Below are 26,939 nucleotides of genomic sequence, written 5' to 3' on the forward strand. Positions count from 1 at the left end.
TCAATAAGTAATTAAATTTTTAATGTCAATTTTTTACTTATCTATAAAGTTGATATATTTTGTCGGAGTTTAAATAATAGATTTTTTTTTTATAAATTTTCGATTCTCTAGGATCTGCCACCCTGACCAGTTTTGGTGTCGACCATATAATGCTATAATGTATTTAATTGATATATAACAATATCTTGATTTAAGTGCATTTAAAGATTTGATACTCACGTCATTGTTTTAGATAACGTATAACAAGAGATATGATATTAATAGGACAATTTTCGCTACAGAATTAAATTTCTGTTTTCACATATTCATCCTTGCAAAGCAATCCTGGCATTGCTTCCGTAAGAATATTAGTGGTCTTACTATTTTACCTTTTGTCTTGTTCTATCTAAAAAGATCTTAGACGTTACATTCAATTGGCACTGCTCTTCTAGCGTTTGTCGACTCAACGGCACGTGGATCGTCATTTATTGCAGCGCTAGCAACGAGTGCATATTAATCGTGCAATGTAAATACGTGAGTGCAAGTGTGATGTAACATTGTACAATGAAAACGAGAGTCGTTGTGGCGCGAAAATGCTCCTTACTGCGCACAGTTCCATTCAGTTGACTCGAGTCGCCGAGGCGGCGTCGGCGCGAGGCGAGGCCGGCGGGGAGGGCGCGGCGGGCGCGGCGCGAAACTGGGTCGCCGCGATGTATTGTCAAGTTCAAGGCCACGCACGAGGCGAGCGGGCTTCTAATCGCCCATAGATGGCGCTGCGCGATTTGATGTTTGAAAATTTCGCGAGCGGGGGCCAGGGGTGCGGCGCGAGGTGCGCGGGGTGGGGCGCCGGCGGGAATTTTCGGTGCAATACACGACACGACGCTGCACTCGTGTGTCGGACGTCGCGACGCGCAGTACACTCGTGACGCCTGACCCCAATAAATAGTTAAACTATATAATATCCAGACACCGCAACTAGCCGACATGGACTGGATGGAGGAAGTGGTGCGTACAATTTATGCTACATTTGTTTTTTTTTAGGTTGTATAAAATTTATTTCCGGTAATGTCTAGACGCCGATTAGATTCGCGGGCAGAAATTATTGTTTTGCCTTGACCTATCCTAACATTTTATCAACTCTCGCCGGACAAACATTGAATTCTTATCAAGATTTTCCGTGCAGAACGCAATTCTGTTTTTAGATCAGTAAATACGGTGAATTAATAGGTCTTATAGGAACTGATAATCAATTTATTATGTTGTTTTACTTATATGAACATAGCAAGACTACAATATTGCAATATAACTCTAATGAATACATTTCAGTGTCGCTCCGTTCTATGCACCGATGTTATTAGCACTTGTTTTTATTGCTCAACAACTGACATTGAAATTTATATTTTATATAGACAAAAACTTTGTGAAATTAATGTATCAAAGTGTAGTAAATTTACAGTGATATTAGTACTATTTAAAAATGTAACGAGTACAATATTTAGTTCCAAATATATACACTACCAGTGTTGAAGAGAGGCGGCCGCGGCGCGCCGTACCCGACCTGCCTCAACATCGATCGCGTCTCGGCCTAGCGTTCCTATGTTTAACGGATTTTTTTAGACATCACGCAACTACGCAACAATATTCACTCTCGATTTCATATAGCGCTTAAATATCGTGTTTTTGTAAACCAACTTTACTAGTAATTTTAATTTCTTATTAGATTCTTATAAGAATAAGCTGAAAATTGTCTGTGGTAATTTTCTTTTTAATCTGTGCAATTAATCTTAATCTGTGTTATCAAATTTGAAATTAGAACTATTTTAATATTCATCCTAATCACTACTCCCTTCGTAATTAGTATATATTGTATTGGCTTCATTAAATTAATTTTTTTTTTGACCGTGACAACAGTTGGTCTGAAAATAAGAAAATTACTAGTTTCAAGTTTTAGTTTTCAGGCTCGATCGTATATAAGTAGTAATTTTATAATTTCATTTCCTTTCTTCAGAAAATGTAAAAAAGGTACAAGATACTTGTTTTTGTAGATGCATTGATATGTTTATTTCAAATATTATATTAATTACTTTGATAGTCTAAGGTCACGACGTGGTCTATCTTTTGTGTTATAAAATTTAAAAGTAAAATATGGACAGCCGTAAATAGCTGTTTTTCGCAATTCCATCCAACATTCGAATTTATAATATTAGTAAGATTGATCTAACTTTATCGCATGCATTTTTTGTGAAATTTTAAAACAAATATTTATAGGTTAATAGCTAATAATTAAAAATAGTTTTTTAGAATGTCGTAGTCATATCGCACAATGTGACTAATTTAAAAACGTCCAAATGTTGGGCAAAGGCTATCAGAGGTTATCATTCATCAAAAATATATATTAACTATTTTTTTACCTGGGAAATATTTAAAATGTATTCTTATATTATGTATTTTAGACTATCTATAATGTTCAATGTATAAAATGACAATAAAGCTGTTGTCATTTGAGCAGACTCAAAACAATGAGCAGCCAGTAATTTTGTATAGCTTGCAGTCGTTGTTGCTATGTGACCCTCTTTCGGTTTATTAGGTCAAATACAACAAGAGGTTAGGTTGTCACTGTGTCACGTGACTTATTAAATAATATTGAAAAAACTAAAACTGTAGGTACGTCTATGACACTTTAGGGAAGAGTAGGAATTGAACATCACATTTTTTAAATTCGGTTAAGCCGTTTAGGCTACTAGAGGCCACAACGTAACTGTGGATTTCGCCTGTAGTGACAGTGACTGTAGTGACAGTGACTGCAGTGTAGTGAGTGATTCTCTTGTAAACAAAAGGTGATCGCAAAAATTTCCAAAAAGGATTCCACAGATAAAAATAGAAAGTTTAATTTGACGTTTTGTATCTAATCTAAGGCAAGGTGCAGGCGAATGCAGCCAAGCGATAATGATAATGACCTTGGCCGATCAACTTATCAGCTCTACCTTGTTACGTAATCTACATGTATATCAAAATATTAGTAAGATCAATGTGTGTGCGAAAATTCTCTAACGTAAAGTCTTATGAAAGCGTTATTGTCGGAAAGGCTCTTAGCCTAAGTAGAGCACTGAATATATATTAGACAATTGCGATGTTTGTTATAAAGGGTTTTTCAACAAGAACTTTGTTTTTCAATTGGGGCAACACCAACAACATGACAGTTTTGACATTTAGTTTTTTGACCTATTCGTAGTAGATGCTTTGGCAATTATGCAAGTATACAGTTACCGAAGTACGTGTATGGATTAAAAAAAATAAATAAATCAATGTTGACTTATTTCAATGTAAAGTTATGATTTCCATCTTTTTCCTCACCTTTTGAATAAATTTATTCTATTTTTTACCTGTTAAATAAAATCTGCTTGTGTTTGGATTATTTCTCAAGAATCTTCAGGTTTTCTTACTTTGTATTTCAACGTATGAATCATGGACATTAATTAGAATAATAAAACTGAATAAAAATATTCTGTTATTGTATTTTACTGGGGATTGAATTTTGATTACGTATCCTGGAATTTAAAACTTTTGTTGGATATAGAAGTCATATCGCAGGTTTATGCATGCGTTAGTAGTTAGTAGTAGGGGCTCAGTTTTCCGCAACTCCACGACAAGCGCGTATTTTGCGTGAAGGCAGGCTGTAGGTTACTCCAGCAGCTAAATATATATGCATGCGTTTCTTGTACCTACAGTTAATATAGGTAAACAAGCTAAAAATGATTTTAGTTGCAAACGATTATTTTTATATAATTAACTGCCTCACTTAACCTTTTTTCAGTTAGTTAATGATAGTTAAATAGTTACTTAGTGAAGATTTATATCATGATTTCTATGTTATGGGTCTCTTAGTAACCACTTACCTAATCGAAGAGCGGCAGCTAAACTGATTATCTGAAGTCCTTGCTGTGGGGCAAAGAGATTCAATAGTATGCTGCCATCTCGCTCTATCTTATGTTACGCGTTTTATCCCCGGCCGTGCTGCCTGTCTGACTGTCTTCATTTCAATTCCGTTTGCTTAGCAACAATATTATTTTATCTATATATAGAGATAGCAATTACCGTTTACGATATTTGTAAGATAATTACTATTTATTATTATACAAGCTGACGCCCGCGACTCCGTCCGCGCCGAGTTAAATATATCATAATAAGTATTCTACGTGTTCTTTCAAACTATGTTCTACATCTATGCCAAATTTCATAGACATCCGTTGAGCCGTTACAACAAACAAACATCCATCCATCCATCGAAATATTCTTATTTATAATATTAGTATGAATTAGTAGGTATGATAAACAGTTTTTACAATAAAATTATTTTATATTAGTTAAAACTAAACACGTACAATAAACGAGATTTTTTAACGTAATATCTAAGCATTGTTATTATATTCTCTTTTATGTAATAAATGTTAATTTAAGAAATTGGAGATTCGTGTTGGCAGCGTGCTACGAAGGCTAATGGGATAAATTGATGCTATCTACGAAAACGGTTGCGTAGGTCTACGAATGTCTACGTGTCTACGTAATATCACAGCCCTTGTTAGACAAAGAAATTAATTTATTAAAATTCAGCGTCGCGTCGCGAGCGTCGGTGGCTCAGGGGTTAAGCACTTGACTTGCAATCTGCAGGTCCTGGGTTCAAATCCCGCCATGTACCAATGTGTTTTTTCGATTATCGATTTACATATGTACATTTATCCGACGTTCTCACATCGTGATGCAACCTGCACATATCTGAGAAGAAATTCAATGATATGTGTGAAGTCGACCAACCCGCACTTGGCCAGCGTGGTTGACTATGGCCTAGTCACCCCTAGCTTGGGGTAGGCTCCGAGCCCCTCGGTGGGGACGTATAGTGAGCTGATGATGATGATGATGATGTTGTAATACTTTAAGATTATTTGATACCAGGTAAGAAACATTAATAAATAATTTACCTTCTGCAATTAAAAATAACATAAACCACAAGAATTTAAAAAACATACTTAAAGACCACTATCTTAAATCCTGAACGTTATATAATTATTACCCGTTGTGCACCCTGTATATGACGGTATGAGCGATCTCACTTAGTTGCTGTTTAAAAAATTAATCTAAACTTACCTTCAGTTATATTTCGTAGCGTAGTACCAAAGTGTCTGGACAAACCCACGATGGGTTTATAGACACTTTTAATATAACTTTGTATTTTGTACCCTGTTTAATATAAATAAATAAAAAAAAAATCTCATGACTATTTTAATTTTTTTTTTAATTTCAGTAAAGTGACGTGTTTCGGCGTGTATTTTTCACAGTTGTTAGATCTCGTTTTGCGTTAAATCAAATAAGACAACATAAATTCATTGAGGATAATATAAAAAATTCCTACATACATTAGTTTAACGAGTTTTTTATTTTTACAAAAGTTATCACGAATCCACAACTTGTAGTAACGTTAAACTGATATTGTTAGTCACGGAATATATATAAAATAGTCATCATAGAAATATAGGTGATACAAGGAAATTATATATCTCTTTGTTATTGTTCGATACTTAATCATTAAGCAAGTAGATAGGCGCATGCACTTTCCTGTTTACCTACTTCATATAGATTAGGAGCATGCACTTTCTTGTTAAACTAATTCAAATAGGAGGTTCTTAATTTGTTAGTATGTTTTATATGTTCTAGACTATTCCTTCCTTAGTTTATTTTGGATTCTATTATCTGTAGGAATATGCTACTAGAAATAGGTTCTCAAATTACAATAATAATATGACATTTTACAAAAACCATATTAAATGCAGCTATAAATATGAATTTCCTACAACTTTTTGTAACAAATTCCGAGATTATAAACTCCTTTAAAGAATAAATTTATATTCAATTGTTTTAAACTTTCGTGAGAATTAATAATAAATTAATTAAGAACGGCTTCATACGTGAGTAGGGTTGCCAGGTCGCCAAACCGACTAGCCGGACAGACCAGCCAGTTTGGCCGGACATTTGGGTAGAAAGGTCGGACACCCTATATTATTTAGGATTTTGTCACAGTATTAATAGGTACACTCTCGTTTGGTAAATGTAAAAAGCCTAACAAAAGACGGAAAACCGTTTATTTTGGCCTACCTATGTCCGTCTTTATCCGGACGCCTGGCACCGCTATACGTGAGTTAAGCCGTTGGTAATTAAATTTATATTCTATAAAAATAAATCTCTGACTCTGTGTCATCTAAAAAGATCCTTAGTGTTGATGTATGTACAAATCTTCACTAAGAGACTACATTAGTGAACGGCTCTGAGTGGGAGAGTAAGTTAATTCAATTCGAAAGAAATGCTATATATAAAATGTGTTTGTGTGTGTGTGTAGATATCAGTGTGGCATCATGTCGCATCACATAGCGCGGAGTCGCGGGTTCGATGCGGTCACGACCACTACTGATAAGTCTCAATGCGCGTGAGCGCTTCCGCGATTGTAACTATGTTAGATGTCCGTATTTTATTGGCGTGTTATAACAACTTTGATTTTACGCTTGACAATTGAAATTTCCACCTTTAAAATATGTAATGTTCTTGCAATATGAACGTTAGTAGTTCGATACGTTTTTCTGTTATTCATTTGTTTAGTTTGTGTTACATAGAGTATGTATATTTGCGTGAATATGTCTGAGCACACTACTAAATGATAAATGATATTTATTTGTATCCAACTAAAGATTTGAGTTAGCATCACCAATCTCCTCCTATCTCTTTTCAAAGGTTGGCAACGAATCTGTATTTTTGAAATTTACATCTCACTCGTTTAATCTGTAACTGATACTCTTGTGTAATTACGAAGTACGATTCCAGCGATACTAATGCAACTAAAATATAAAAATATACGAAAGGAATGCGATACGTGTAACGTTAAAAAGAGGTACCGTCTAGCGTTCTACATCTCAGTATCGCAGAATGGAGCCAACAATATATTCGTTGTCCATTTGCCGCTTTGTTCGTAGTCAAAAGAGCCAAGGCTTCAACGCTCGAGGCGTACGAGGGTACCAACGCGATGGTTTCGTCGAATTCTAAGTAATTGATAGCGTGGTACGGGAGGGGGAGAGGTTTGGAGGGAGGGAGGCAAGCGGGAGATTTGGCAGTTGGCCTTGACAATGAACCGGCGGCGGCGCGCACACAGCCATGCCCGTACGTACAGCAATGCACACATGCGCGACCATTCCACGAACGGCCTCTCCCACACGATTATTATTAGGGTTGTCTTAAACTGTCGGTAGATTAGATTTTTTTTTTATGTGTTGGATCAATGATTTTTATTCATCAGCCGAGACGAACGCTTCCGGTAGTGTAATGCAAATGCAGTTTTTGTATCATTTAAAAACTTATAACTTGAATTATTATTCATATTTATTTAATATATACTTCTACCAACATACACAATACAGTTACGTCAATCGCATATATTTCCTCTATTCTTACACAATAAATCGTTTAATAATTACTTAACCAATTTCTATATGTAGATTTCTCATACTAAGGTTTTATGACCTCAGATCATATATCGGAATCGAAAACCGATCAAACTAAAAAACAATTTTAAAGTATTTTTTAAAAGTAAAAGTTTGTGCTTAGCTCTTTCTTCTTTCTATACGTCATATCTTTTCTCTCTCTCATGTAACGAAATGCAAAGGTGTGATTCGCCGCAGTTTACCTTTAATAACATATTTTTTATTCTGTGAATTTAAAATTATCTGTCAGTATTGAAATATGAGATAGATTTCTGTTACATGTAAAGTATCCTTGAGTTATTATTATTATTGACATGATGGAAAATAACATAAAAATTTGAATTCCGAATGATGTTTGTGTCTATTGCATATCAATAGAAAAATGTGTGTAGGACGCAGTATAATCGTTAAACAATAGGTACATAAAAATATAGCCAATGGTTTTATCTTTAAACTAGCGGTCGCCCACGACTTCGGCAGTGCAAAAAAATATGCCCCCGTGCGTCAGCTACCGACAAAGTCCCGTCAAAATCGTTCCAGCCAGCAGGACAGGGTAGGACTTAGACAGAAAATTTAATGTTTATGAATTATAACTTTTTTCTCTATATTACATAGATACATTTCAATTTTATTAATATGTATATAATTATTTAGATTAAACATCCACATGTAAGGTCAAATATAAATCTTTGAAATGTTGAAAAGCCTATTATATTATATTTAATATTTTTAAACTAAAAAGAACACATTTCTTTTTAAAGTAAAATTACTTATTACGTGTTTTTATAATTCCGCGCGGATGGAGTCGCGGGCGACAGCTAGTCTATAACAAACAGCGATACTTGATATGTATTATATGTATGTTTAAATGTGTGCGCGGCCTTGAACGCGGCAGCCCTATAGCCAAAAAAGCGTCCGGCGTCGCGCGTCGTGCCTGCCCTAACTCAACATATACATAGATATCCTAGGGCCCCTCGATACAGACCAGTCTTAGTATGCCCATTGTTTCACACAATTCCTTACATTTGGTAGGTTATGTACATTGTTCTGAACAACGTTAAATTATAATAGCATATAACAAAAGTGGTTGATGTAATAAGGAATTTTTGCCCGACTGTCAGGCGGGTGGTTTTGTATATGTGTCCATTCTACTGTGTAACTCTGTAGTAGCTTGAGTATTTTAAGAGTTAGATGTCAGTCTATTCTGTTCTTTTACTGGCTTTAAGTTACAGGTTGTCATATAAGAAAATACTATTTGTTATCGTTTTAATTTGACTTATATGTTTAGGAAATAAAGCCAGCTTTACTCATAGAAATATTGTATTAGTTTATACCGCAGAACCGTCATATTGAAAATTTAGATATAGCAATAGTTACTGTTGTTTAATAGAACGACAAAAGAGTTTAATAGTTCCTCGAAAAGTTTATATCGGAAGATATCACAATAGCTGTATCCGTCGGGATTCGGGACCTTGGAGACTATGGCTTTAATCAAAGACCTAACCTTTAACATTCCACGCGGCGTTCGTTTTTTACGCGTCCCGCTTTTGTTGTCTATATTTTAGTGCACACAGACGGACGCGGCGAATTTTAATGAGTCCCAAAGTCTAAGTTTAGTGTTTTATATAACTAAGTATGTCTGATAGTTTTTTGATGGCCTTGGTTTCCCTTTTAGAAACTAGGACGAGATAAGCGGACTTTGATATTTTTTTAGTGCAATTTGTTTGAAGTTTATTGTAGGAGTTTTGTAAGCCTCGTTTTTTGTTGTTGAATTTTTTATTTTTTCATAACATTTTGTATTATTCCAAAGGAAATAATAATACGCAAATAATTTAGTGTTCGTGTGATTTGCAAAAACTTGTCGATACTTTCTGTGACTAGTTATGTTATTTTTTACATCGAATTTCATTAATTGTTTAGAATCTGTTACGTCCGTGTAGGTCAAGGATGGCGAACCTTTTCGTATAAACGTGCAATTTTCTAAAGTTTTAAAGTTTTAGACGTGCCATTAAATAATTACGAAGGGCTCACTCGCTATCGCTTATCTTATCACGTATTTCACAGTTTTTTAGTGCGTAATGAATGTTGTGATCAGTGACGTTAAATTTTTTTTTCCGATTGCATGGCACGCTTGCCATTGGTTTGAGAGAGAGTGTAGTAGTGTAGAGAATTAAATTCGCTTCCCACTTACAATCGATTATCGTAGTAGGTACAGTCAGCTTCATAAATATAGTGGCAGTCAAGATATCCAAATATATAGGAACACCTAAAGTGATCAATTATATAAGTACAACCAAAGTCATCAAATTAATTGAAGCATCCACTCTGCTCAAAAACACCGGAGCGTTCACATCGTCATATATATGAGTACATTCAAAGTACCCATAATTATAGTAACAGACATAGCGTCAATAGTAACGAAGCATCGAAAGTATGCAAAAATATCGTAACATTTGACAAAATTCAACTCTATCTCTATTTGCTTAAGATACACTTTGAAATATACTACTTCTGTTAAATTCATTTGACGCTTTGTATCAACATAATAGGTTGTCCAATAAGTTCGTCCCGATTTTCAATAGGTATTTTAGAATAGACCCGAATATATTACAATTATTGAAAACATATGACATGTTTACATAACACATACATACTGAAAAGGGTAACTTCAGCCATATTTTGACAAATGGTAGGACACAATTCGTTCTTTTCTATCAGTTTTATAAAAACTAATTGACTTAATTTTTGCCGAAATACATAAGACTTTTTGCTATAAAATCGAACAAATATAATTTAAAAGACGTACGCCAAAACTTAAGGGCCTTTAAAATTTCCCTTAAAAATGGGCACGAACTTATCGGACAACCCAACATTTTTCTTCTTATTCTTATAACGCTTAAAATTTATATATTTACGATACATGACAGATACCTAATCTATATATATAAAAGATAGTCGTGTTAGTTACACTGTTCATAACTCAAGTTCGGTCGAACTGATTTAGCTGAAAATTGATGGGGAGGTAGCTTAGAACTAGGAGACGGACATAGGAACTTTTTTATCTTGTGAGCATTTTTTTTTATTCCGCGCGGACGAAGTCGCGTGTAAAAGCTAGTAAGTAATATCAAATTTTACTCTGTCACAATATGTGCTAGTTTCAGTGTTTTACTATTTTCGCCGCAGTACGTAAGTTTAATGGTTCGAATCCCAGGCTTACATGGTTTTTATTTTTCAATATTATCAATATACTTGATTTTTTTAATGAAAAGGAAAAATCTAGTAATTTACTTAGAATATGTTTTTTACTTAACAAAAACAATTTTAAATTTTTATTTTTGGGGTATTAAATATTTAAATAAAATTAATAACGATTAGGTTCGGCCATCTATACAACTTCTGTTAATTAATTGACAATTTGTATCAAAATATTTTTCTCTTCCTGTTAGGTATCTTCAGTCCGGTTGCAGTAGAATTTTCCAAGCATAGATTTATTACACGTATTCGATGTCGCCAGTGACAGTCCGCGCGGAGTTTAATGACGAAACTTACAATAATAAACGTGAACAATAAAAAAACATGCTAATGACGTCTCGGTTAAAAAAAGGGACAAGGAATAATGTGGTTCCTTAATTTTTAAAGATGTCGAATAGTAACCAATAATTGTAGCGATAAAGTTCAATTTTATATAACGCTTTGATAATAAAATTAAAAACCTTAAAAAAATTAAAAAATAAACTAATTTTGGGATTCGAATCGCCAAAACTGCGTATTACAGCGAATAGTTAAGCCGTAAGGCCAAACTGGCATATATTGTGACAAACTAAAATTTGATATTACTTATCTATCTAGTATCTGTCATGCGGGACGTAAACTTGTAGTAAATAGCAAAAAAATGTTTTGATATAAAATGTCAAATGAATTTAACAGAAATGGTATATTTCAAAGTGTATCTTAAGCAAATAGAGATAGAGTTGAATTTTGTCAAATGTTACGATATTTTTGCATACTTTCGATGCTTCGTTACTATTGACGCTATGTCTGTTACTATAATTATGGGTACTTTGAATGTACTCATATATATGACGATGTGAACGCTCCGGTGTTTTTGAGCAGAGTGGATGCTTCAATTAATTTGATGACTTTGGTTGTACTTATATAATTGATCACTTTAGGTGTTCCTATATATTTGGATATCTTGACTGCCACTATATTTATGAAGCTGACTGTACAGCAATCTGGCGGCAGTACCTAAGACCTATGATTTATTACGTATGTATATTGTTATTATAAGTTTTCGTCCTTATTGCTTTGTGACAGTCAAATGAGATTTCACCGACACGTGACTTATATTTTAATTTTTCAGTTTAATTGCTTTTTTGTCACAGAAAAAAATTATTAAAAATTTAACAGGTGTCTTACAACACTAGCGTTCTTTGACATTTTCCAATTAATTTTGATGTATATTGTAGAAGTTGTATATTTAAATTAATTAGCATCAAAGCGGTACAATATTTCAAACAACATTTTGACGAATAGATGTGCAACAAGTTTACCTTGAATTTGATAGATTACAATAACAATGTGCCCGGAGATATTTTCATTATAATTTGTATTGAATTAAATTCATGAATCAAGGTAGTATTTAAGGGTGTAGACTGTACATAGTCAGCTCATCCTTTTTCAGTTTCGATTTTTATATGCGATGCGATTACAATGGCTTTTAATGAAACAGCGAAATGTATAACTTATTTATTATTATTAAAAAAAAACAATAAAATTCGTTAGATTTCCTCGCTCGAAAACTCATTACAAAAAAATAGTTCGGTCGTTATTAGTGTTGTAAATCTGTATAGCTAATTCACATAAGGCAACTAATCCCTTATATACCTACGAACTACGAGCCAAATATCGTAACATATCGCTTAAATACCTACCAACAATGAGCCAAACGATTGTCCAATCGAAGTGATCGGCCCTTGACGCCCTTAGCGATGGCCATCCCACTAGCACCGCAGTGGCTACGACACCAGCCAATCTCTCAGTCGCCCACGTGTTGGGTTCAACCACCCCGTGTGGTGGGGCGGCTGCGCGTACGCATTGCGTGACGCCAACACCGCCAGTGCGTAGCCGACGCTCGTCGACGCCGTGTCATTACGGTTCAAACTTCAATTTGTTCCAAACGATAACATGTTTCAATCGGTACCATGCTTCAAACGTTCAAATGTTCCAAACGCAACATGTATCAATCGTGCGCAGTGTTTTATCTCCTCGGTTACACAAAGTTCAATGTTGCTGCGACAATTCGTAAGTAGTGTGATAGCAATTTTATTCTATATAGTATATTACATGTTATGAAAAAATTAAGATGTACAATTGGCTTAGGAGGTAGATATATGTGTTGTGTACATCAGTCAGTAACTTTTATATTTTAATCAGGACAGGTAATAATTACATTGTGGTGCCAATGATATGATCTCCTTCAAGTAAATGTATGACGTAGTAAGAAAACTTCCTGACTTTGCACAGTTTTATCTGTGGCACATGATTTCGTCAGTAGGTATTAACGCGAAATCTTAAAGCTATGCATCTAAGCGTATACTCTCCTAGTAGTAGATACGTCAAAAAAAAAACATAAGCAATGCACAAAACTTCTACTCTCCTAGTACCCACATTTGTAGTACTCTAAACAGATTTTATCTCTTCCCACATTGTAGAAAGCTAATAATGACAACACTCATTAGTTTATAAATAATACTTGTAGGTAAACATACGTATGATACATATTTAGCATGTTCGAGGAAGTTTTATACAGTCGAGATCATTGCATCATTGACCTTCTAGTAGGTATCAAATGTACAAACAACGAATAAATAGAATAAAACAATATTAACATCGGGTTCGTCGACCTTTGTTATTGATGCACTTGTTGGATTTGTTGCCATAATTTATGCAAGTCATATCATATTTATTATGTATCATATAATGCTTCTTGTTTTTGTTACACCTTAATTCGATATACTCAATATCACAAAGGTGTAACCTTTTAATCAAGTCCAGGTATAAATATCCGGCTCCGTGAGGACCAGAAAATACCCTTTATACATGTGCTTATAAAAAATTACTTAAAATAAAAACTGTTGAATGAAAGCATCAAATGACGACTGAATTCTCCTTTCCACATTTTATTTTTCTAAACTCTTAATAGAACAAACGCGATGGAAACGCATCAGCAACATAAACTCATTGTGGTTACTTCAGATATGAAACCGACCAGTTCTTTTTACCGACAAGACAAAAAATATTCTTCTGCTTCTTGGAAAACGTATTAATAATTTTATCTTTATTGCTAAAAAGGGGAAGTGACAGGGAAAAAGTTTCTTTCGTAATGTTGAGTTTATATCTTTGAGTAAAGAAAACCAGTTATGACTGGTTTCAGTTTGTATCGTAGTCTTGTATTAAGATGTGCGCGCTTTAATAATGTGCGCGTTACAATGTTACAATTTATTATTACTGATAACTGTTGTAACCTTTGTCACGCCGCGCGATAACATTTAACTTGAGGTTTTATTCCAATAAATATAATTAATCTGTGAACATCGAAGTGAATCTGTAAAAAATTCCATGTTTTTAGTGAAGACCACGCAAGGATATTCGTCCATCACGTGTAATTGGTTTATCTTAATTTAACCAACTTACTAATATTATAAATGCGAATGTTTAGATAGATGGATGTTTGTTTGAAGGTATTTCCGGAACGGTTCAACGGATCTTGATGAAATTTAGCACAGATGTGTAGACTTAGACTTCATAGTCTGGAAGAACACATAGGTTACTTATTACGTTTTTTAATTCCTCGCGGAAAAGCTGTCTACAGTGATATGAAGTCATAACTCCGTTACGACTGTATGGTACGAAGTCTTATCAATCCTTTTTCCCTATATTTAAAGACCGGCAACGTGTCTTTCTTAATTCAATTGATTCACTTAATACGTTCTTATAAATATTACATGTTACAAAAAAATTAAGAAAGAAATATTGCTCACGTCCTTAAAAATCCCTACCAAAGATTCTAAACAATCCTATCAATGGTCTTGTAGGGATTAAGGCGCAAGCATATTGACATCAATTTTAAATTTCTAACGACGTATTCAATGCTGTTCTTCTTTCTAATTTAATCCCCATACTGTAATAATAAGATCTTTGAGTTGGTGGGAGGGTGTACCTCTGTTATAAGAGTAAAATGTCTGGCACTAATGCTAAGGTCGACCCTACCGATAGGGCACTCACCTGATTGATGACATAACGAAGACGTGAAATGGCGTGTTAACTTTAAGTTTCATAATTTGTGCTAAAATTATGTTTTTTGTTTTGGCATGAGAGTAATTAAACGAAACTACATATTATGACTTGTAAGGAATATTTTCATTAATTTATGTTAATTATAAAACAGGTGAGAATGTAAAATTATGATGATTAAATTGTACAAAAAAAAAGTTACCCCGGTGCCCCAAATCCGGCAAGCCGTGCTTTGATTTTCGCGGTGATGTAGGCAAAGAGCGAGCGATCGTCGGTGGCCGCCGTCACGACGGCGGCGGTAGGCGGCGGGCGAATAGTTTTCCGCGGCCGTTCGTCCGCCACCGTGGCGTAGGTCGGGCGCGGTGTCGATGTACGACCAATGTCACCCGGCGCGGAGTTTCGTAGCTCACTACCCCCCTCCTACTCCGCAGCCCCCTCTCACACCCGCCGACCTCCGGCCAGGCCGCTAGCACCGAATGTCTACGTGAATCAACCGACACGAATCATTTCCGAACGCTCGTCGGTCGACGTCTTTGATTTTTTTCTAAATGACTTCGTTTATGGCAATATGACCGTATTACGTGTAGTAAACCAGCCAGCATTGGTATTCCAAATTCAAAATATGAGTGGATTTATCTGATATGAAGATTCGTGTCCGTTAACCAATAACGATGCTTTTTTCATTTCATCTTCCATAGAACAATGGTAGTAAATTGTACTCCATCCCCATTTTCACATCGATACCAAAACTTTATTTTTTTTTTCGTCTGTTGATTGTTTTCAATCGAATTTAATTTGTCACACTAATGTTTTAAATTTTAATCTATATTATGTCTTTTCGTGATATCTTTTACCGACCTTACGCAATAGGTATATTTGGCATTCAGTTCGGCGCGTCAAGTGTTATATCGGATTTGGGAATACGAGAGATGAATACTAATGTATAAGGCATATATCATTCTCGATTGGTAGTCATATTATTCAATTATGTCATACATCAAAACATATTATGTATCACTTAGTTGCTATGACAACAAATGAAAAAGCCGTTAGCTCTGATTTCATGGGAAAAACGATTTAACTCATTATTACGTAACAAAATTACGGACCCTTGTCGTGTTACGATGACATTTTTTACAATCTTATCGCAGTATCTCGCTCGGTTACCGTAAACAAGCGGGATGTTGGGTCACGAGTTCCGAGGTCCTCTGAATTTGTGTGTACAGTTAATTCTTGTAAAATCAGACTCATATGTCGCACCGTAACATTTAAAATCTGCCCTAGGCATAAAAAGCATTCCATTTCTGAGGGCCTAGTACGAATATTTGTGACAATCGCTTTCATAACGTCAACGTCAAAAATTAAATTTTTTATTTTATTATTTAGTTTATTACCCTATTTTTAATTTTTTTATAGTTAATTTACCCTATTAGCCTTCCAATTAATAATACATCTAATCATCTACATTATTTCTTAATCGATTAATATGAGAGGCGCTGTACAAATTTTAATACGAATTTTGTCGATAAGGATACGATGAAGATTGTCACAAATACTCGTATTAGGACTCGTCAACAGAAACATAATGTTGCGCCGACAGTGCGACATATCGTTTAATGTTTTTGTTGTTTGCATTTGCATAACATTGCGTTGCGTCACGCTCTGACACTTTAATAAACATTGTATTTAGGTCGCACTCTGTATATTGAATTAAATAATGTCTTATGTAAAAGGATATTTTGCTGTTACATGTTACTAAGCAAAAAGCTGACGTACCTACATGTTCGTATCATATATGTTGGTTTCCGCATAGACTATAAGTGTAAAATTACATTTCGAAGAAATAGTACTGTTTAGTATGAAAATGTTTGGAAAATTAATAATAGGCTAATTGTTAAGGTCAAGGTAATAATTACGTAATTTTACAATTAATTTATACATGTTGATAAATATTGTTCATTAAAATTTTCCCATTATAAATAGTAACAGCTCGGTATAGTACGCTAATCAAATAAATAATTTGGCGAACACTGGAGAATGTTAACATGAAAAGCAAAAAAATATATATTTACACTGATATCCCCCCAACACCTCATACTGTTATTTCTATAGTAAGGTCTTCACAAAATATCCCCCCCCTGTGGTCACCCCCTCGCACACCAGTGCTATAAGCGGCCATAAAAATTAGCTAGAATAGCGGTCGAGCAAGTCGCGGAGCGGCGGCGGGCGGGTCCGTGAACTCTCGCCGGCTCGACATTGCGCCGACATTGACGGGGCTAAATAATGCAGATAGCGGCGGGTGAACGACCGACAGCCCAATATCACCCACGCGGACAAATGCAAAACACCTGCCGAGTGTCGCCGGCTTATATAAGCCCGCCCCCGCGCTCCGCAACACCCCCGCCTACTCATCTGCCCCACAGACCTACCCCAAGCGCACCCGTCTTGCTGACTTACTTTCTCATATAGAAGATTTATCTTCCCACTTACTTTTATATACAAAGTAATAAGTGGGTTAGTCGACATTATTATTATATGAACATTCGCCATAACAAGAGTTCTATTAGAAAAGAGTATGAGGTTGATCATCTAGCCTGAATTATATTCCGCGTAAAATCAGAACGACTTCACCGGCATGGAATCGATACTTGAGGGGATTCTCGTGGAGGATTGACGGCCGGCAATCGGATTTCTTAATAAACGCTGCCAAAAATACTGACACAATGGTAATTTACTTCTGAGGACTTCGTATAAATATTTTCCAAACGTGCGAAGTTCGTTTCGTAATAAACAATATTATTGACCTACATAATGTTTAAGTAATATTTAAGTCAGATGAGTGTGTGAAATATATTCTTATATTTTTTTAAACAATAATACTATGAATTATTTATTCATTTTTATAAATGTAAACTAGTACCATTAATAAATTTTGCTTCATTTCGTTTCAAACTATTTACAATTATTAACAAAATTGCATATTGACAAATGAAACGTTAAATTGTTGCTTTCACATCTCCCACTGTATCCCGCCTAATTCAGTCACGTATTTTTTTTAAATATTTGTCTATAGCATTCTCGGTGGCCAGTCTGGGATTAACTATTCATCCATATTAATTTTCAACTCAGAAAATTGTAGAATAATAAATACTAAATACATTACCTTTCAATATAAACGTGCTTTTACGTTTTTAATTATTCATATATTTTTAATACAGTACATTTTCGCTCAGCGCCATCTAGTGTTCGATACGTGTTATAAATTGGAACGAATAGCATTAGATTTTGATGATATATATGATACGACAGATGTAGGCTTAACCCAAAGACCCAGATAGCACTGGGTTAGTCTGGGTTTATGCGTTGCATAACTTGACGCCCATTGCCCCAATGACCTAACAAAACCGCAACATTGTTGTTGCTTAATAAAGCTCTTTCAAATATAATTAAAGCCCCGTTACTCATGGTTTTCTATCAAGGATATTGGTGATAGTAGTTTGAGATAGAGCGAAAAAATAATAGTAGTCCCAAGGTTCGAGACGAATTAATTTGTTGTATTATATAACATTTAAAATGTACAGTAAAAGCAAATCCTTTGATCTAAACTTTCGCATTTATGATATTGAAGGACTTGTAAGAGATACCTATTTAGGTGAATAAAGCAGTAGTGTTCGCCCTAGTGAATATAAAACTTAGTAGGTAGTGACGTCATATGTCAGTTTTTTCCATTACTTATTTTTCCTTGGACATCTTCTAATATATAAAATTCTCTTGTCACAGTTTTCGTCACCGTACTCCTCCGAAACGGCTTGACCAATTCTCATGAAATTTTGTGAGCATATTCAGTAGGTCTGAGAATCGGCCAACATCTGTTTTTAATTTTTTTTTGTTTTAACTGCGCGCGGACGGAGTCGCGGGCGACAACTAGTATTATATAAAAATTATTTTATGAGTTTAACATTTAATAAAAAAGTGTAAAGAGGTCCAAAAATAAACAGCAGCTCGGTCGTTAACACCAAAAGTTCTAGGAGAGGAGCCACGTCCGTCGCTCAGTCGGTCTGTGGGCTGGTGGAGGTCACAGAGAGCTCGTGCGCGCGGAAACCGCGCCGGGGTCAAGGCTGCCGTCTAGACGCAACCCTCCGGCACCCTCTGGCGACCTCCCACCACCCTCTGCCACCCACGACTTGCCCGAACCTCGACAGCCGCCGAATTGCCTGGGCGTAGCTATACCTGACCTACCCATACATAATACTAATACAGACCTAAGCATATTCAGATACGGCGTCGACCGGTTTGCAAGCTAGTTATTACAGTATTACACTAATGCCAATTTTGATTGTGATTATACACATTTATAATGTCTGGCGCTTATTAATTATATCGTAACCAGTTAAATATAGACTTATAAATACCGCTTATATTTGAGGAACACATCGACCTTGTACGGCTCAGAATGATTTGGTGCGTTTTTTATGAGTGATCTTTATGGATGCATAAATATTATACGTCACCATATTACATTTAAACACTAATCTTACTAATATTATAAATGCGAAAGTTTAGGTAGATGGATGTTTGTTTGAAGGTATCTCCGGAACAGCTCAACGGATCTTGATGAAATTTGGCACAGATGTAGTTCATAATCTGGAAGAACACATACGCTATATGCTTATTCCGTTTCGCATGGCGACAGCTAGTATAAAATAGATTTAAAAAGATCCTATAATAAATTAATAAAATAGAATAGACAAAATAACTTTTTTTATAGGAAGTAACTGATAATGATAACAATCGTTCAGTTCGATAGAAAACAAAATGAATTATTGAATATGAAGATGTTTCAAGAAAACATACCGGATAATTGATGATATATGATGTTATATATTTTTCCAAATTGTTTAGCTTCTTAATTTAATTTGTTAAATTAAAATCAATTTTGAATGTCTTGAATTTGAATAAATTTATGTCATCATTGACTCACAGTGGAAACTGTTGTGTAATTAATGCAAGAATATAGAAGTGTCCATTGTTTAACTGCTTCCTTGAGAATTATCGGAGGTACGATAAAATGTGTCCGTGAAGACATCTGTTAGTCGGTTACTGTATGATAAAGTTGATGCCAAAAAACGAATGATTTCAATGATCTTGTTACATATTATATTGTTTGTCTAAATATACTTTTGTCTGTAAGTGTACTTTATTTTTTTAATATACGCTCCTTTTATTGTATTTATAAAATGCGCAACGTTAACATTACCCTGTGACTTTTCATTGCCTATAGAAAAAAAATTGTTAGCTCTATTTTATTAGAGACTAGCTTTTACCCGCGACTCCGTCCGCGCGGAATAAAAAATAGAAAACGGGGTAAAAATTATCCTATGTCCTTTTCCTGGTTCTAAGCTACCTGCCCACCAATTTTTAGTCAAATCGATTCAGCCGTTCTTGAGTTATAAATAGTGTAACTAACACGACTTTCTTTTATATATATAGATTGAGAGGAATATCGATACGTTTTTGTATTAATGTTTCAGTAGTGTAAGCACATGTTAATGTTCAATATATTGTCTACGTTTGTATACCTAACATGCCGGCCTTGTGTCCGGACCACACGCAAATGTTGCGCGATCCGTAATACAACAATCTAATTTTTAACCTGCCAATCAAATGCACCGCTCAAGGAAATCCTGTGTCTGCCCCATCGCCTCTACTTGCGATACTGTTTCTATACAAAACCTTTTTGTTCGATCTTTTTTATCGTTTGTTTTATAATTCGAAACTATAGTGTGCCAGAATTTTTGATTTTAGAACTTGGCTTATTTTTTTAAATCCTTATTTAAATTTCGAAGATTCTGTGAACGCGATCGATTACTGGTTCATTGTAATAAAGGAACTTTTTATAGTCATTACGTTTTGTGACGTTAGGGTTAAGATTGACTTTGTTACTTTTGTCTTTTTGTAAAGTTTATACGACCTTTTTTTTTTTGTTTAACTGGTTATTTGAAGAGTGTGGCAAATTGCTAATTATTCATTGATTAAAAATTAAACCGGTACCGATTAAAATACCTATTTATAATTCAAATGGGGAGTGTTTTGTCTGTACGGAAATTGTTTTTTTTTTTGTCTTTGCGATCGACTAACGAATTTCGTGTTTTTATTTTGTTCCTACAATCAACCCACGCTCGGCTATTAGTGGACTGCGAAGTCTTTCGTGAGACTGATTTAAGCGTACTAGTACTCGTGTAGATTTATAACAAGAAAACGTTTGCTAAAACAAAGTTCAGTTATTATTTTATGAGATTCCTACTTTTCCCTAATAGAGAAAACTGCTGGCCAGTAATTTACCAATTTAGAGTTGAGACTAAAACCAGAAGATTAAGGATAAATTTTAACTCTTCTATCAAGTCTTTATTGGGAGCTAACTTTAATTTCAAATTTAGTAAAAAGTTTTTACATAAAAGTGTTATATTCCTTTAAAATTAAACTAAAAATTAAAATAAATTAATCATTACCCATGCACACTATAAATGGCAGATAAAAAATCCAATGTGAGTCAAAAAGGTGGCGCAGCTGTGCAAATGTCGATATTAAAGCCCGTTCAGACGTCTTCGTGGCACTGTATAGTCTGGCAAATATATAAGGCCTGGTGAGAGACGCGCTGCTATAGTGAATAGTGCTGTCAGAAAATATACTCACATAGGCTTAGATAATGACGTACAGAAAACATATGAAAGAACAGCTACAACAAGACAAGGACGATCTTGTGATACTTTGGTAGACACCAGCAACAACATTTGTTACACGAATGGGCCGGCTCGCCCGGTGAAACAAAACCACACATATATGCGTCAAGTGGAAGTAAGTCCGGATTTCGTCTGATGAGTTCGCGTTCCGGTGGCCCAATTTTAATCCTGTTTCCTAATAAGAAAGAGTATAGGAAGGGGAAATATTTTCTTTCTATGCGTCTCCTCCTCTATCCATTAAAGGTAGGAAACTCAACTGCAATTGCGGATGTCTATGGGCGATTTCAGCGAATTCAGGTGCTCGTTCTGCTTGCTCGTTTGTCACCTTGTAATATTAAAAAAAACTTTTTTTTAACATACAAAGGCGTGGTAATAAACTATTGTAATAAAGTGACCACTGGGTTAGATAAGTTTTTCGATCTATAATTGAACACGTACAATAGACAAGCGATTTTTTTTTATTGGAGCGCGCAACACGACGAATGATAACGCGTGAATAACAACTACATCTAATCATAATGTTGAGGTAGGTCTGACTGTAATATAAATAAAAATGGCGGCTAGGGTTAGCAGTTGTTTTTTTTTTAATATTTTCTAATCTATAAAAATGTAAAAGTAGATAAATATTTACTTTTAGGTTTTAAAGCGTTTCATAATTTTGAAAAATTTGTTTTGAATTACTTTAATATGGATATTTTTCCAAGTTTATCTGTAAATAGGTAAAATGTAATTTAGAGTAATTATAGACTGGCAATGGCAACCCTAGGATAGATTTTTTCAACGTCGTCTATTTGTGACACAAGGTGAAGTGACGTAGTTACAGGCTACTGGAATACCTATACATACCGTAACCGAGATGAGTTTATCTTAGATATGAATATGTGATAAAACTCTCAGTGAGATAAGTAATTTGGAAGTTAAATGTGCAATTATATAAGTAAAATATATAAAAAATTAAAGTTCTAAAAAGTGTAATACTCCGTTCTCTACTTAATCTATGGTCTAAAAACTACGGTTCAAATATGACAGGTCATCATGTACTAACATAGTATGTTAGATTGTACTGTAACTTTCGTTATGAAACTAAATTGTATATTTTTGTCATCATTTTGGTCCATCTGCATTTCTGATACCTTGGTTATGGGCAGTATTCTTCACTAGAAGTAGCGTTGCCAGGCGTCCGGATAAAGCCGGACATAAGTAGGTTTTTTGATTGCGTGTCCGGCCAAAATAAACGGTTTTCCGGCTTTTGTTAGGCTTTTTACATTTCCCAAACGAGAGTGTACCTATTAATACTGTGACAAAATCCTAAATAATATAGGGTGTCGGACCTTTCTACCTAAATGTCCGGCCAAACTGGCTGGTCTGTTCGGCTAGTTGGTTTGACGACCTGGCAACCCTAACTACAAGTAATTATTGTTTGTCAACCCCATTCCATTAAATAATGTAACATACCCGTTGACCCAAACATCCAAGAAAAAAACATATTGTTTTTTTTCAATCGGGAGCGGGATGAAAATATGTTTTTATTTACAAACGTAATGCACTAAAATAATACATACTAACATTGTCCGATCTACATCGCAAGTTGTATTTTAAAAAATGAATTTAGAATTGTACGTTTATCTAATCTTTTCCTAACCTGTGTATTAAGGTAGGTCATGTTTCTTATTGTTTTATGAATTAACGTAATTTTTAGATAATTTCCCAAACGTAATATTAATGAGTCATCTATGTTTTACGTCAGTTCTGTCAATGTCAACTTAGAAAGTAAATAACTCCCCTGAACAAACTAACATTTGATTATCATCATCAGCTCACTATACCACCCCACTGAGGAGCTCGGAACCTACCAAGTTAGGGGTGACTAGGCCATAGTCAACCACGCTGGTCCAGTGCGGGTTGGTTGACTTCACCCATATCATTGAACTTCTCAGATATGTGCAGCATCACGATGTTTTCCTTCACCGTAAGAACGTCGGAAAAATGTACATATGCAAAGCGGGATTCGAACCGACCTGCGGATTGCGAGTCAAGTGATTAACCACTGAGCCACCGACGCTTGATTATCGCTAATTAAAAATGTAGGTAAGCAAGACAATAACTTTCGATGTCATCTTTTTACGTATCACACAGATTTGTCGATTCTACTATTATAATCGAAAGTGACTTTGTTTACGAGCTCATTTCGCCACAGCTAGTTATAAAATATTCTTAAAATATTTTAAGAAATGTAAAAATAAGACCTTGATGCGATAAAATTCGTGTAAACACGCGTGTTTGTGCGGCGCGGAATAGGTATAAATTCATAATAATCACTCGCTAGTGGGTCGTCGACCGTGTGCCCGTGACTTCACCTCTGAATTTCGTAGATAATGGCAATTCGACAATACGGCGCGGCGGCGGCGCGCAACTGTGCCAAAGTTAGCCTAGGCCCCGCCCGTGTTGTTTTACTACACTAATGTGGCATAAGGACCCACATAAGTAAAAATTATGACCTTAAAAGAATATTTATAGATTGTGTTTTCTCATATAAATAATAAATCAGGCGATATGATGATTGATGATTTTGATTAGAGTTAAATTATTATAATAACATTTAAAAAATTGAAATCATTTTATACGATTGTGTAAACTCTTTCTTTTATTATAAGGAAATTTTATTAAATAATTAAATATATTACTTTAAATATTGAATTAATGTAAGAGACATAAAGCCTACTGATGTAACCTCAACGCTAAACAACAGTTGTTTCTACGCGTAATATACCCAACCTTGAGACTTGAACCACTAAAAAGTATGTCGTTCCTGAGAAATCAATGGCAAATGTAATTTAGACTACATGGAACATAATGGCGTCATTTTATATTGGCCTTGATCGGTATCCGCTTAACGAATTTCATGCAAGCGCATTAACTTGTGTTGGCGTAGGACCTCGGGTAGAACTTGTTAAAGTAATTAATTATAAAATAAAAAACCTTATATAAAAATTACAATACGTAAAATTAAGGGCGAAGGATATGTAACCATTTTTTTTAATTATTAAGCTCTTATTTTAATAGATTTTATAAAATTACTTTCGTAAAACAATCGATTTCTGTAATTCTAATCGTACTAATATATCTATAATGTAGTTAAATAATAAGTATTAATAATATTTGATCACAATTTCGCATCGTTGCAAACTAATTTTACAAACTAACTAATAATTCATCAAATCACTTTCGATTCCGCTGAGAATTTGCAGACGCTAAGAAACAAGATGGCGTCGTATTTCGGGTGGCCTTGAGCGCTATCCGTTTAGGACATTACACGCGTACCTAACAGCGCTTGCGTTGTCGTAGGCCCACAAAAGTCTACATACGCTATCGATGTACATAGTTTTATTTAGTTACGTTAATGTTTTGGCGCCAACATGGCGACGTGTTTTTCGGCGGCCTTGAAGTCTAGATGTTTCGGCAAGATTACGTTATATTAATTCCATTGTTTAGCATTTTATGTTTTACTTAAAAGTTGAATTATTTTAATTAGCTTAATTTTATTACATTGTAAAAACAACTTGTTATAGCGGCGATAGAGTTTTTACTTGATTTGATAAACTTCACAAATTTACCCAGTGGAGTCTCGCATCTTTGGTTGAATTGTTTGTCCAATATTTCACGTCTAGCGTTGCCAGGCGTCCGGATAAAGCCGGACATAAGTAGGCTTTTTGATTGCGTGTCCGACTTTTGTTAGGCTTTTTACATTTCCAAAACGAGAGTGTACCTATTAATACTGAGACAAATAAAAATAAAATTCTAAATAATATAGGGTGTCCGACCTTTCTACCTATATGTCCGGCCAAACTGCCTGGTCTATCCGGCTAGTAGGTTTGGCGACCTGACAACCCCATTCACGTCTAAAACCACTCGATGGGTCTTTATAATAACCGTTGCATCTATACTCTTATTACGTACATCTCTACACAAATGTTGTAGAGAGATAAGATATTATTATTTTTTAAAGTTTGTAACGAATAAACTCAAAAACTATTCTATCAATTTCAAAAAATATTACTCCATTTGTATACCCCTTCTACATTATCCCTGAGTAACATAGACTATATTTAATTTTGTCATAAAATGTATAAAACATTGCCCACCCGTGCTGTGCCCGAAGCTGCTACAGGTCGCCAGTCATTTATAAATAACCAAAAGTTCGTGATAAAGAATAAACGAAAAATTTAAAAACTATATTCTAGTAATAGTATTACTTGCCATTCGGATTTGCATATGAATCGTTTATAATTCAATTATTATAGTTCTCTTTAAAAAACTCGGTTGAATTGCGTCACTACATATTTTATCGGAAAGCCGGGCCAATGTCAAGGGGGCATTGAACCCGCATCCTTGAAACATGTAGATATCATAGATAAACATGCATTTTTTTGTTTTTCATCATCGTAAGTATGTCTTCACTTATCTTGAATGCAATTTAAATAATAAAACACGCTCAATGCAGTTTTTTTTTTTATTTTAATTTTGACATTTAGAAATCGGAACTTGAATTTAGAAGCATTGTGTGGAATGTTGTTTTTTTAAGTTTTTGAATGTGAAATAACTAAGTATCAACGTTCCATTTGTTAGAATAGACCTCAGTAATGTAGGTCACGCGGTCTTGAATACAAAATTATAACTTAGCCACTGTCTACTGAGTATCATATTTTGTAACCAAAATTGGGACGTGTTTGTTAAATTTATTTAATGATTAGATTTAGTGCTATTTTGGAGTACCTAATGTTATTTGTTCGTAACAATTTAGATATGTGGTGTTTTTACGTTTAAAATTTTTCAAATCAACTGATATTTATCTCAATGCTTGGTTTAAATTATACTAATACAGTAGAACAATAACGCTCTAAATCAGCACTGGAATACAACTGGCATTATGTAAACTCTAATTGGTGCTAGTGAGCGCTCAGCGCTACTGTCTTACTGTACTGTCTTAATCTAAACAAGGTATTAAATTAGTTTTGCAAATCAACAATAATAAAATTTAAAATAGCGCCATCTATGTTCACTTGTTGAAATGACGTCCTTAATCAAAGATTTAAAAATTGTTTCAGATACAGTTTTTCAACAGATAAAATAAATATAACATGAAACATTTTGTCTAACCGTCTTTTTCCATTACCTCAAGATATGTATAAAACATAATATTGTATCTAATTCGTTTTAAAGATTTCGGTATTGTTTTGTATTCCTACGTATTGGTTTATAACCTACTTATGGCCGTGTTTAGATTTATGTTCGCCGCGACTACTCATTCATGTTTTGTCAAAATAGAAACAGTAGGTACTTTATCAGGTATTTTACTTTGTGTAAATATAATATTCCATTCGTTCTGGGGATCGGACTTTAGATT

At 34.6% G+C, this 26,939-nt stretch overlaps 1 protein-coding gene across 6 annotated transcripts in view; it reads left to right on the forward strand.

The window, feature by feature from the left end:
- Positions 1 to 26,939, forward strand: part of LOC106716141 (steroid hormone receptor ERR1) — a 37,407-nt gene that overhangs the window by 5,463 nt on the left and 5,005 nt on the right. For 4 of the 6 annotated variants that reach the window (XM_045681844.1, XM_045681845.1, XM_045681846.1 and 1 more), the window contains exon 1: positions 12,425 to 12,803. The exons of 1 other annotated variant lie outside the window; for it this stretch is intronic. In XM_045681844.1, coding sequence (XP_045537800.1) covers positions 12,687 to 12,803 — 117 coding nt within the window. In that variant the 5' untranslated portion in view covers positions 12,425 to 12,686. Of the gene's footprint in view, positions 1 to 863; positions 985 to 12,424; positions 12,804 to 26,939 lie in introns of those variants that run through there. One more of the 6 variants, XM_014509582.2, reaches the window with a different exon arrangement.

The sequence above is a fragment of the Papilio machaon genome, chromosome 17, assembly GCF_912999745.1.
Source record: "Papilio machaon chromosome 17, ilPapMach1.1, whole genome shotgun sequence".
Taxonomy (NCBI): domain Eukaryota; kingdom Metazoa; phylum Arthropoda; class Insecta; order Lepidoptera; family Papilionidae; genus Papilio; species Papilio machaon.